The sequence below is a fragment of the Rhinolophus hipposideros genome (assembly GCF_964194185.1).
Source record: "Rhinolophus hipposideros genome assembly, chromosome: 8".
In the NCBI taxonomy this organism is placed as follows: Eukaryota; Metazoa; Chordata; class Mammalia; order Chiroptera; family Rhinolophidae; genus Rhinolophus; species Rhinolophus hipposideros.
Genome location: NC_138054.1, coordinates 3,806,510 through 3,820,276, shown reverse-complemented (window position 1 = coordinate 3,820,276; position 13,767 = coordinate 3,806,510). Strand labels below are relative to the sequence as shown.

Here is a 13,767-nt window from a genome sequence, read left to right as displayed (position 1 = left end):
TAACTGCTATGAAATTGTACCACAGTGATGTTCATAAAGATTATAACTTACATCTCAAAATAACACAGTTGAGGGTGGGGGTTTTGTGATTTTTAAAGTTACATTTCCCCACCCCCACCTCTTTGTGCCTCACCCCTTGGGGCAGGAGAAAGCTGCCTGTGGTGGCCCAGCTATGCAGGCAGATGCCAGTTTCTGCTGTGCTAATCGTCCTTGAACCAGGGACAAGTGCATTCGCGTTCGCGTTGGTGTTAATTGTCGCCAGCAGGTCTCTTTCTGACCCTGCACCTGTTTCAGATCTGTCACAGACCATCATATTTTTCCTTTTAAAGAGGCAGATTCTCTGTGGATCGGGTAACTGGAAGCATCTGTTGCAGGACCCGGCAAGAACCCTCTGCGATCCTGCCCCGCCTGCTCCTCAGAGCAGAGCACGTTAACAGGCGCAGGCCTGCAAACGTGCTTGTGGTGGGTCGGGAGAGGGAAGGAGCGTGTGAGCAAAGCGATTTCTATCGCTGCTCCCAGAGAATGGACTTGTCACTTAGAAGGAAAGACATCTGGATTGTAGGCAGTGTGTGCCTCATCTCGTCTTCCGTTCTCTGGCGTGTGTTCCGGTCCGTGATGACACGGGGAGGTCACAGACAGGCTCCTGCTCTTGAGGACACACAGGTAGTAACACCACTTTTAACTAAAACAGATTCATTGTACTGTTTTATTTGAATGTTTCCAGCCAGGGAGTGGTGCTTGCCAAAGGAGATGGGATGCCATGCCCCATCTTGATCCTTGCCCAAAACTACCGTCTTAGCAGGTATTGGGATAATAATAGAGACATGTGGCACGTTTCAACATTTCAAACACTTGCACCATCTCTGGGGAACCTCTAAGCAGCCATCCCTGATGCATATTAAAGTTGGCGATCTATGTTTGTGAGAGCTAAAAATAATGTCAACATCTCTTCATTCTCCTTCTCATATGATTTAATTAGGAAAATAAAATAATACAAAAGCAAAACTTCCTTTCCCCTTATTAAGAAGTCTATGGCAAAAATAGTATCTGAAGAGTGATGACCTCTGCTGAGAAAACCGCCTATGCTCTTTCCTTTGAACTGTTGCCTGATAATGCCTTTCACTGGATACCAAAGCTATTCCAGGAATGGAATTCAGCCAGGAAAATAGTAGGATTCTGAAAGAAGAAAAATGATTCAGATTCTAAGGATTTTAGCATTTTCCAAGAGAGGGTATTTGGATCTGGGAAAACAGCTCCTTCCACATATTTAATTCTTTTATCAATTAACATAGAATAAATTATTTTCAAAACAGTTTAAGACAGTTTAGAAAATGCTACAGAAAACAGTCTGAATCACTGCTCCTATAGCAGGTGGATTTACAGTGGAGTTCCTCAACCTTTTTCCATTATCATCTATGCTACTTCCAGAGAATTTTGGCTTTTTCTCCTAATTGAACTCCTCCTATAAAATCTTAATACCATAGTTGGACTGTGTATCTGTTTATGTATTAAAGGTTTATCTGTGCTTTCGACATAAAAAGGTAAGCTTTTTTTTCACTCCTAAAAATCACCCCTTGGAGGTGATGTCACCCTCATTGAAAATGTATGATGTAGAGTTAAAAATTTTTTCTCTGTGGGAGTTGGGCAATATATCTCTATGCCTGTATATAGATGCCTTATTTTTATCTTATTAAATAAGAAACCACCAACTCAGCATCTTGGTGATGTTTAGAGGACTGAGAGCTCTGGGAGTCAAGCTTTCCTCATGGCTCTGAGCCTTTCCAGGGGACCCTGACACAGTATTTCCGGGACCATTAAGTTCACTTTTAGAGGAATTGCCAAGCTTGGAATGATTTATCATCTGATCTATCTTGCTTGAGGACAAGGTAAAGGAGACGGGAGAATGACGGATAGACAGGAACAGACTTTTTTTTTTCAATAAGACATCATAAAACATTATAAGTCTTTTTAGCTTTGACTTAATATCACAGTTAGGCCTGCATTTTCAGACTTGGTTGCTGTGGCCCAAGCATTCATCCTTTTTGGCTGTTTAATGTATCTCCTATGGGAAGTACTAGGTGGGTTTTAGTCTTCCCAATGGAAAAGAATCAGTTATTCACCCAAGCTATGAGAATATAGCTCTCATCATATTTCCCAATGAAAAGGTCAACAAGATACATGAGCTAATTAGGAGTGTTGTTGATGTATATTCTTAAACGCTTGAACACAGTGATGTTCATAAAGTGATGTTGATGTATATTCTTAAAAGCTTTTGCAACTTTTTTTTTAGATTAAAGTTTATTGGGGTGACAATTATTAGTAAAGTTACATAGATTTCAGGTGTACAATTCTGTAATACATCATCTGTTCACCACCCAGAGTCTGTTCTCTTTTCATCATCACATATTGGATCTCCTTTACCCTCATCCACCACCCCTCTCCCCCCTTACCCTCTGGTAACTACTAAACTATTATTGTCTGTGTGTATGAGTTTTTGTTTCTTCATTTGTTTGTCTTGTTCTTTTGTTGTTTTCAGTTTTACGTACCACATATCAGTGAAATCATATGGTTCTCGACTTTTTCTGTCTGACTTATTTCGCTTAACATGATAATCTCAAGATCCATCCATGCTGTCGCAAATGGTACCATTTCATCTTTTCTTATGGCAGAATAGTATTCCATTGTGTATAGATAACACAACTTCTTTATCCATTCATCTATCAAAGGACACTGGTTGTTTCCATGTCTTGGCCACAATAAATAACGCTGAAATGAATATTGGAGCACATATGTCTTTATGGATAAATGTTTTCAGATTTTTTTTGGTAGATATTCAGGAGAGGGATTGCTGAGTTATATGGTAATTCTATTCGTAATTTTTTGAGGAACCTCCACACTGCCTTCCATAGCGGCTGCACCAGTCTGCATTCCCACCAGCAGTGTATGAGGGTTCCTTTTTCTCCACAGCCTCTCCAACACTTGTTACTATTTGTCTTGTTGATGAAAGCCATTCTGACTGGGGTGAGGTGATATCTCATTGTGGTGTTTATTTGCATTTCTTTGATGATTAGTGATGTTGAGCATTCTTTCATATGTCTATTGGCTATTCCTATACCCTCTTTGGAGAAATGTCTATTCAGGTTCCTCTACTCATTTTTTAATTGGATTGTTTGTTTTTCTATTGTTGAGTTATATGATTTCCTCATATATTTTGGATATTAGCCCTTTATCGGAGGCATAGTTTGCAAAAATCTTATCCCATTTGTTGGTTGCATCTTTATTTTGTCAATGTTTTCTTCTGCTGTGCAGAAGCTTTTTAGTTTGATATAATTCCATTCATTTATTTTAGCTTTTATTTCCCTTGACTTTGGAGTCAAACTCATAAAAGGCTCTTTGAACCCAAGGTCTATAAGTTCAGTACCTATGTTTTCTTCTATGCAGTTTATTGTTTCAGATCTTATGTTTAGGTTTTTGATCCATTTTGAGTTAATTTTGGTACATGGTGACAGATAGCAGTCTAGTTTCATTTTTTTTGCATGTGGTTATCCAAGTCTCCCAGCACCATTTATTGAAGAGGCTGTCTTTTCTCCCCATTGTATGTTTTTTGCTTCTTTGTCAAAAATATTTATGCGGGTTTATTTCTGGGTTCTCAATTCTATTCCATCGGTCTGTATGTCTGTTTTTCTGCCAATACCATACTGTTTTGATTATTGTTGCCCTGTAGTACAAGCTGAAGACAGGGAGTGTGATACCTCCAGTATTGTTCTTTTTTCTTAGGATTGCTTTGGCTCTTCGGGGTCTTTTGTGGTTCCATACAAATCTGATGATTTTTTGTTCTATTTCTTTTAAAAAAGCCATTGGTATTTTGATGGGAATGGCATTAAATCTGTATGTTGCTTTGGGTAATATGGCCATTTTAACTATGTTGATTCTTCTAATCCATGAACATGGAGTGTCTTTCCATTTTTGTGTGTCTTTTTCAATTTCTTTTAAAAATGTCTTACAGTTTTTAGTATATAGTCTTTCACATCCTTGGTTAAGTTTATTCTTAGGTATTTTATGCTTTTTGTTGCAATTGCAAAAGGAATTTTTTTAAATTTCTTTTTCTGAGATTTCATTGTTAGTATATAGAAACACAATGGACTTTTTTACATTGATTTTGTAGCCGGCAACTTGACTGTATTCGTTTATTATTTCTTTTTTTAAAAGATTTTATTGGGGAAGGGGAACAGGACTTTATTGGGGAACAGTGTGTACTTCCAGGCCTTTTTTCTAAATCAAGTTGTTGTCCTTTCAATCTTAGTTGTGGAGGGTGCAGCTCAGCTCCAGGTCCAGTTGCAGTTGCGAGTTGCAGGGGGCGCAGCCCACCATCCCTTGTGGGAGTCCAACCGGCAACCTTGTGGTTGAGAGGACCCGCTCTAACCAACTGAGCCATCTGGGAGCTCAAGGTGCAGTGTTCAATCTTAGTTGCAGGGGGCGCTGCCCACCATCCCTTGCGGGAGTTGAGGAATTGAAGTGGCAACCTTGTGGTTGAGAGCCCACTGGCCCATGTGGGAATCCAACCGACAGCGTTCGGAGTTAGGAGCATGGAGCTCTAACCGCCTGAGTCACCGGGCCGGCCCACGTTTATTATTTCTAATAGCTTTTTGGTGGAGTCCTTAGTGTTTTCTATATGTATCCTCATGTCATCTGCAAAAAGTGACAATTTGAGTTCTTCATTCCCAATTCGGATGCCTTTTCTTTCTTTCTTTTGCCTGATTGCTCTTGCAAGGACTTCCAACACTATGTTGAAAAGCAGAGGTGATAGGGGACAGCCCTGTCGTGTTCCTGAATGTACAGCGAAGGGCTTCAGTTTTTCACTGTTAATTATGATATTAGCCGAAGGTTTGTCATATATGGCCTTTATTATGTTAAAGTATTTTTTTTCTATATCTATTTCATTAAGTGTTTTATTCATAAATGTGTGTTGTATCTTGTCAAATGCTTTTTCTGCATCTATTGATATAATCATATGACTTTTTTCCTTTATTTTGTTTATGTAATGTATCACATTGATTGATTTGCATATATTGAACCATCCTAGTGCCCCAGGGATGAACCCCACTTGGTCATGATGTATAATCTTTTTTTTTTTAATTTATTGGGGTGACAATTGTTAATGAAATTACATAATTTCAGGTGTACAATTCTGTATTACATCATCTATAAATCCCATTGTGTGTTCACCACCCAGAGTCAGTTCTCCTTCCATCACCATATATTTGAAATGTATAATCTTTTTAATGTATTGTTGCATTCGATTTACTAGAATTTTGTTTAGGATTTTTACATCTGTATTCATCAGAGATATTGGTGTGTAATTTTCTTTTTTTGTTTGTCCTTACCAGGTTTTGTTATCAGGGTAATGTTGGCCTCATAAAATGAGTTAGGGAGTATTGTTTCTTCTTCAATTTTTAGGAAGAGTTTGAGTAGAACAGGTATTAGATCCCCTTTGAAGGTTTGGTAGAATTCAATAGTGAAGTCATCTGGTCCCAGACTTTTGCTTTAGGGAAGGTTTCAGATGAGCGATTCAATTTCCTTACTGGTGATTCGTCTGTTTAGATTTTCCAATTCTTTGTGAGTCAGACTAGGAAGGCTATATGTTTTTAAGAACTTGTCCATTTCTTCTAGGTTATTGAATTTGGTGGCATATAGTCCTTCATAGTATTCTTGGATGATCCTTTGTATTTCTGTGGTGTCCATGATAACTGACCCTTTTTCATTTCTGATTTTGTTTATTTGTGTCTTTTCTGTTTTTATCTTAGTGAATCTAGTGAAGGGTTTTTTAATTTTGTTAATCTTTTCAAAGTTCCAACTCTTTGTTGCATTAATTTTGTCTATTGTTTTTTGTTCTTTATTTCATTTAGTTCTGCTCTTATTTTTATTATTTCCTTCTCTTTGCTGACTGTGGGTTTCATTTGTTCTTCTTTTTCTAGTTCTTCAAGGTGTAACGTGAGGTTATTTATCTGGGATTTTTTCTTGAGATAGGCCTGTAATGGTATAAATTTCCCTCTAAAAACTGCTTTCGCTGCATCCCAAAAATTTTGGTAGGATGTATTTTCATTCTAATTTGTTTCTCTGTTTCTTTTGACTTCTCTTCTTATTTCTTCTTAACCCAGTCATTCTTTATTAGTATGTTGTTTAATCTCCACATATTTGTAGTTTTTCCTGCTGTTTTCCTGCAGTTGATATCCAATTTCCTGCAGTTGATATCCAATTTTGTGATCAGAGAATATGCTTGGTATGATTTCAATCTTAAATTTGCTGATTTTAGTTTTATGTCCCAACATATGGTTTATTCTTGAGAATGTTCCATATACACTAGAAAAGAATGTATAGTCTGATGTGTCTAGCATGAAGTTCTCTATAAATGTGAATTATGTCCCTTTCATCTAATGTGTCATTTAGCACTGGTATTTCTTTATTTATTTTCTGTTTGGATCATTTTCTATGATCTAGTCATAGCTGTCAATGATGTTTTTAGGTCCCCTCCAATAATTGTGTTTTGGTCAATTTCTCCTTTTAGTTCTGTTAGTAGTTACTTGGTATATTTCAGTGCTCCATCACTGGGGGCATAAATATTGATGACTGTTATGTCTTCTTGTTGTATAGTCCCCTTTATCATTATGAGATGTCCCTCTTTGTCTCTTGTTACCTTTTTTATCTTGAAGTCTGTTTCATCTGATATCAGTATGGCTACACTTGATTTTATCTGGATACTATTTACTCGGAGTGTCAATTTCCACCCTTTCACTTTGAGTCTATATTTGTCCTTATAGCTGAGATGTGTCTCTTGGAGGCAGCATATAGCTGGATTTAGTTTTTTGATCCAATCTGCTACTCTGTACCTTTTTTATTGGTGAGTTCTGTCCATGTACATTTAGGGTGATGATTGATATGTGAGGATATTCTATCCTTTTGTCTTTGGTTTTCAGTAGGACTGTGTCTCTATTGTTTCATTGTCTTTTTGTTGCTATCTATTATCTCAGTGTGGTTGTATTCTATGATTTTTCCCTGTGTTTATTCTTTTATTATGTTATATATTTCAGTTCAGGATTTTTTTTGAGTGGTTACCATTGCATTTATATAAAAGAAAATCTCATATTTAAAGTATTCCATGTTCTTCAGCATGCTTATTTTCTCCATTCTCTTATGCCACCTCAGACCTTTACTCTCTTCCCTTTTATGTTTTATTTTTTGTCACTAATTATCCCTAGTTGTACTGGTTGAATAGCCTCCTTCAGTATTTTTTGCAGTGCAGGTCGTATATTAGTAAATTCCCTCAGCTTCTGTATGTCTGGAAAGGTCTTTATTTCTCCTTCATATCTAAAGGATATTTTTGCGGGAAATATTATTCCTGGCTCCTAATTTCTTTCTTTGAGTAGTTTGAATATTTGTGTCCACTCTCCCCTGGCTTGTAGAGTTTCTGCTGAAAAATCTGATGATCAACTAATGGGCTTTCCTTTGTAGGTTACCTTATCCCTTTGTAGGTCTTCTTATCCCTGGCTGCCTTGAGAATTCTTTCTTTGTTGTTAATTTTTGACAGCTTCAATACAATGTGCCTTGGAGAAGGCCTTTTGAGGTTGAGGTAATTAGGTGTTTTATTTGCTCCTTGGAGTCGAGGATCCAGTTCTTTCCAATGTTTGGGAAGTTCTCAATGACTATTTGTTTGAATATATCTCTGTTCCCTTCTCCCTTTCTTCTCCTGCTAGCATGAACATTATTCTTACATTGCTCTTTCTTATAGAGTCAGAAATTTCTTGTAGAGTTCTTTCATTTCTTTTAACTCTCAAGTCTCTCTTTTCTTCTGTCTGTGTCATTTCTAGATTTCTATCTTCAATGTCATTGATTCTTTGCTCCATCTGGTCAACTTTATTACCTAAGCTGGTTATTTCATTCTTCATTTCTTTTACTGAGTTCTTAATCTCCAGAAATTCTATTTCATTCTTTTTTAAAATTTTAATCTCTGGTAAAATGTTCATTTTGTTTTTTGATTGTGTTTCTGAGTTAATTAAACTGCCTATCTGTGTTTTCTTGCATCTCGTTGAGTTTTTTAAGAACTGCAATCTTGAATTCTCTGTCATTTAAGTCACATATTTCCATGTCTTTAAGATCCTTTTCTGGAGACTTTTCATTTTCTCTCTGAGCTGTCTTGTTGCCTTGGTTATTCATGGCAATTACTGATTTATTATTTCTCTTCTTAGACATTTACAGGAGTGGATTCTGCTACAGGTTGGTAGGAAGAGGTCTTTCCTTTGCTTTCTACTAAGTGTTGGTAGAATGTTTTGTTTTCTTTTCATGTGCAGCCTTTAATTCTCTCTCACCCTGTAGTGTTATATTTTCTCTGACTGTTCCAGCTTCTCACACAGTGGGGTATTACCTGGAAGGTGGGCTTCTCCTCTGTGAGCACGTCACTTGGGTTTCAGGACACAGCCTCTGTTGGGGGATGTGGAAAGCTTTTGAAGTTCCAAAGCTCTTTCTGCACCAGATTCAGAGCCCGTATGTTTCAGCAGTTCTGTTTACTCCTGCAGGGATCCGCCCAGATAGGTGGGGCTGGTGAGTTGTGAGAGGTGGCCCAGAGCAATGGTGGCGACCACCACCACAGCCGGTCCCGCTTCCACAGCTCCCTCCCCTTTGCGGGAGCTAGTTGGGCTGCGAATCTATGTCTGCGGCCCACAATTCTCAGAACAGCAAATATTCTGTTCTTTTGATCTGACCCTGCTACTGTTCCGCTTCTACGCTTCTAGCACCGGGCAGGTGGGGGTGGGGTGAGCTCTGGGAGGGTAGGGAGGGGGCGGCTAGTCTCAGTGCCTAAGACTTCTGTTTTCTGCTCGGCAGTGAGGGCTTAAACCACCGTTTTCAGCCTTCTTCCCTAAGTCTTTGCTCTGAGGTCTCTGGCGTGAGCGTTGTGTTCAGCCGTGTTATATGCTGCTCCCTCAGCCCTGTGGGCCATGAACGGAGTACTAGCAGTCCGAGTTCTTCCCTCTCCTGCAGCTGCAGTAGCCCCAAAATGCAGGGAGCTCCCAGCTCCAGCCCTCTCAGCCTGTGTCTCCACAATTTCCACTTTCCTCCTCCCCCGCTCGCTCAATTTACCCTCCTTTAGATGATTTCAGTCTCTTAATCTTGCCTGTCTGCTGCGCAGGGAGTCCTTTGTGGAATTATAATTGTTCAATTTGTTGTAAATTCTAGGGGAGATTTCAAGAGGCTTACCTCACACCACCATTTCTATGACGTCATTTATTTTTTTTTGAAACTTTTAACTGTAAAGAAAATGTCTGTTAAATCAGATTCTGCAACATACCTCTTACTTTTTCCCCATTGCTAATGATTATTTAGAAATGTGAGTTTAGAAATTTCTATAAGCACAGCAGTTTTAGGAACAGTCTTTATAGGGGCATCAGAGAATCCTATTTGTGATATTAATGTGCTCTATATCCATTCAGGACATAAAACAATTGAAAGGCCTTTTCAATACACTGGGTACAGATACCTGCCTAGGCAGGTTTGGGTGTTTTGTACAAACACAGATGAGTCATAATATGTTTGTGCCATTTCAGGTTCTCAGAATAATTAAAATTCTGATAGTTCTGTGTTAGTTGGGATATTTTGAGAAAAATATCTTTTTTTTTTTATTTTTTTTTATTTTATTTTTTTTTTATTTATTTTTTTTTTTATTAATTAATTTATTTATTAGTTTCAGGTGTACAAAACAAGGTAATACTTAGACGTTCATCATTTATATCCCTCATACTGTGAACCCCCCTCCCCCCATCCACTATCCCTCCGACCTCACACTGAACCATCACATTATATATATAAAATTATAGTTGGCATTCATTAATGTTTAGCTTCTGATGTACAATGCCATGATCAGGTATCCACAGTATCCCTGAGGTGGTCTCCCAAATAGGACGCATGTCCATCGGATACCCAACAAAATCTTTACAACATTATAGAATACCTTCCCCAAATTAATTTTCAAAAGAAAAACCCTGAGGCCATCTTGTGGTTACCAGCTGCTTCCAAATCCCTTCACCTTTCCCCTTATCCCCAACCCCCTCCCACACACCCATCTAACCACTCTCGGTTTTTTCTCTGCGTCCCCAAAACTGACTCTGATTAGTTCATTCACATAGTCTTTTCTTTAGATTCCATATATAAGTGAGATCATATGGTACTTGTCTTTCTCTTTCTGACTTATTTCACTTAACATAATGTTCTCTAGATCCATCCATGTTGCTGCAAATGATAAGATTTCTTTCTTCTTTATGGCTGCGTAATACTCCATTGTATAAATGTACCACAGCTTCTTAATCCAGTCATCTACCGATGGGCATTTTGGTTGTTTCCATATCTTGGCTATTGTGTAAAGTGCTGCAATAAACATAGGAGTGCATACAGATTTTTGAATTGGAGTTTTGGATTTCTCCGGGTAGATGCCAGGAGTGGAATTACTGGATCATAGGGTAGTTCCATGAGAAAAATATCTTATTTTCTCTCTCTGAAAGTTAAAACAACGTAGTAAAAAATATAAATATTGCAAAACAAGTTTGTGTTCCTAAATAAGAAAATGCATAACATGTTAGATAATGGAATTTCTAAATATAATTGGCTAAACTATGTCTTTATCCACTTACCTAAAACATTATGGTTGTAAAAAGCACATTTATCTATCATTGTTTTCCAGACTTCAATTTTACACATTTCCACCTTCATAATTTTTTGCTATATCTGCATACAACTTTTACCCTTATTAATTAGTATTTTCATATATTAAGTTATTTAAAAATATTAGCAAAAGCAATAACAGAGTTTTGATGTGCTTATTCCACATTTTCAAATATGTATACACCCCGCCCTCCCACACACATTTTTTTAGATGATTTGTTAATTAATCCAAAATCCCTAGCAATAAGGTTATCCCACGTCAGCTCATGGACACCTGGACACGGGAAGCTATTTCCAGGTCTCCATCCTGTGCCTTTTGGTGGTTTCAATTCCATTTCTCATTTTCTGCCCGCCATGTAGTGACAATAACAAATACCCGAGAAAGTGGTGATAAGCAGAAAGCAATGGAGAGAAGAGAGATCTGAAGTCTTCCCTTTAGATTGCATATATATGGAAAAGCGATAACAGGTAATGTTTACTTAGTGCTTCTTATGTGCCTAGACCTGTGTTCTCCATATTGTCCCTCCTGAGGTCCCATCAGAAAGCAGAGCTGAGACAGAAGCATGTGTGTCAATGGTTTGTTTTGGGAACTGACTTCCGGGCATAGGAGCAGGGGCCTGTGGAGTGTGAAAAAAGGGAAGGAGAGAAACCCCAACAAGGTCATATTGCCAAGCTGACCACTGTTGGTGGTGACCTCAAAGCTGCTCACCTGTAGGATTGGGAGGGGCAGTATCTACCGGTGACATCCCCACTGGTTAAGGGCTACGGGAGGGTGACTAACCCCATGGAATTTTCAGTAGCATATGGGTGAATGCTGGTTCCCATGGGGGTCCCAGGCAGCACTTCTACTTCATTTACAACTTTTCATTAGGGAAAAGCATTTGATTAGTCCTCTGATTGTATAAAAATTATACCAGCACAAACTTGCGGTACAAGCCATGGCTCATTTCTTCATCCACTCAGAGATTCTGATGAGTGCAAGGTATTGTAGCATTTCTATAATGAACAGATACTGAAGGCCTGTGTTCTCAGAGATTAGGGACATCAGAAGCACAGCTCTTGAGGGAACTTGGAGGTCAGCTTATCCAAATCCTTCTTTGAAGAGGGAACCAAAGTCCAAGAGAGGTAAAATGGACTTGTCCAAGATTGGTGACATTGAGGGACTATGCTTTCCTAAAAGCAGAATTATCTTGCAACCCTAGCTCCTGTGTTGCTTTTCCACATTTTGTTTAGTCAGAGCCAGCCTTCTTCACACAGTGGGTGGGCAGCACGTGGCATGGTCGCTGTCAAGGTTCCCTGTTGGCCTTTGTCCACGTGAGTGCAGCTCACCGGTGACCAGGGCAGGCTCGGGGTCATCAGTGGCCTTGCAGGGTGGCTGACCAGCGGCTGGGCCTTCTGGCCTCTTGCCTTAGTGCCACCTCTTTCCAGGTAGGAGTGTCCTGCTTCCTAAGTCCTGTGTTTCAGCCTCCTCCTCTGAGAACAATTCCCCCAAGACTTCAGTCTGGGAGCTGGAAAGACTCAGATTTAATGCTCTGGCAGTGGCCAGGTGTCAGGAAATCTAATAAAAAGGCAATGATGAGGCTAGAAACGAGGGGAGATTGTCTAGTTGACCTTTAGCTTTTAGTATTTGGATTCCAAATGTGAGCAGTGAACAAGGATGTAAAGTTTTTCTCTTCTGATACATGTTATACGGTTTAGGGTTTATCTGAACTAAATTAGGATAGGGGTTAAGTATACAAATGAATTATAAAGGCAAGGTTTTAAGTCATGATGCATTTTTTTCTGTGTGCTTGAGAAAGGACTAAACCTGTACAATGTAAATATTTTATAACTTCTGCATTTTCTCACTTCTGGCTATACAACTCTAAGTGGAGTTCCTACTCCGCTGTCTTTGGTATACCAGTATGTGTTGTGTCCGGCACAACATGGGCAATGAGAGAACGAGAAGGGGCAGCAAAGGATTAAGAAAGAAACAGAAATCAAGAAAGTTTTGAAACAGGGGCCAAGGGTCTCACAGCCTCAAAGGACTGAGAGCCCTGAATCCGACCCCTTGTGGCTTTTATTGACGCACATACAAGGAAGTTGCATTGTTTTTACTACGGTCTGTGAGTCCCATACACCACACCAGAAAACTGGTTCAAACCAATCACCCTTGCCTGCCAAAAGTCCCATGATGTATAAATAATTATTGTTTGTGCCTCCCCAGGGGACAAAACCTTTATGCTGAAACTTGCTGAGATGGAGAACTCATGTCATCACATCTAGAATCACTTTCCAAGCAGGTTTTGGGAAGAAATATAGCCACATAGGCAGAAGCTCTCCTTAGTTGGGGATGGTGGGGGGCTGTGCCCACCTCTATCAACCCTGTGAGTTCTCCTGGTGGTCCCCATGTGACTGTGCCTGTCTTAGGTCGTTCCTCTCTTGAGGAATCTTACCCGTCAATGGCTAGCCAGCCATCCTTTGGAGCCAAACAGAGAGACATGAAGTGTAAGCACAAAAGTGAAGCAAAGCCCCTGAAAGGATTAGTCTCTCAGACTCTTCTTTCTTTTTAGGGGTGGGCATGAAGGGACAGACGGGCAGGCAGCTGCATGACAAGTGTGCAGGCATGGACCTGGCATTTTTAACGGCAGAGTTCTGACTAACAGAGTCCTAACGCCAGAATAATTACCATCTGGCAAGTGTTGCGCTGTCAGCCTGGGCCTGCACCAGAGCGTCTGTCTGTTTTAGCGGCCCACTTCCACCTTGCATATCTTTGAGTCTAGCATATATTTGGTCTTCAGGATGCTTTCAGATTCTGAAAGTGGTTTTGAGTTCCCTCAAACATCTAGGGGATAGGAGAGGAGGAAATGGCAGGAGGTGAAGATTTTATTTGAATCTTCTAAATCTCCCAGAATCTGCCAAAGGCCTTGGCACCCTCCTGAATCACTGAAGCTCCTTCAGTTCTCTGGGAGAGCTTCAGAGAGCCTCGTGAGTGGGGCCTCAGAAAATGCTTATCACCCTGTCCAGCCAGAACCCTAAGGAAGCTCCCAGCATCTTTGGTGTTTTCCCAAAGTGCCCAAG

The 13,767-nt window shown here is 39.5% G+C and overlaps 1 protein-coding gene across 1 annotated transcript in view; it reads left to right on the top strand.

Annotated features, from left to right (window-relative positions):
• The first annotated feature begins 355 nt into the window (after nt 1–355).
• Nucleotides 356–13,767, top strand: part of MYLK4 (myosin light chain kinase family member 4) — a 95,305-nt gene continuing 81,893 nt past the window's right edge. The window contains exon 1 of the mRNA XM_081057466.1: nt 356–663. Coding sequence (XP_080913592.1) covers nt 523–663 — 141 coding nt within the window. The 5' untranslated portion in view covers nt 356–522. The remainder of the gene's footprint in view (nt 664–13,767) is intronic.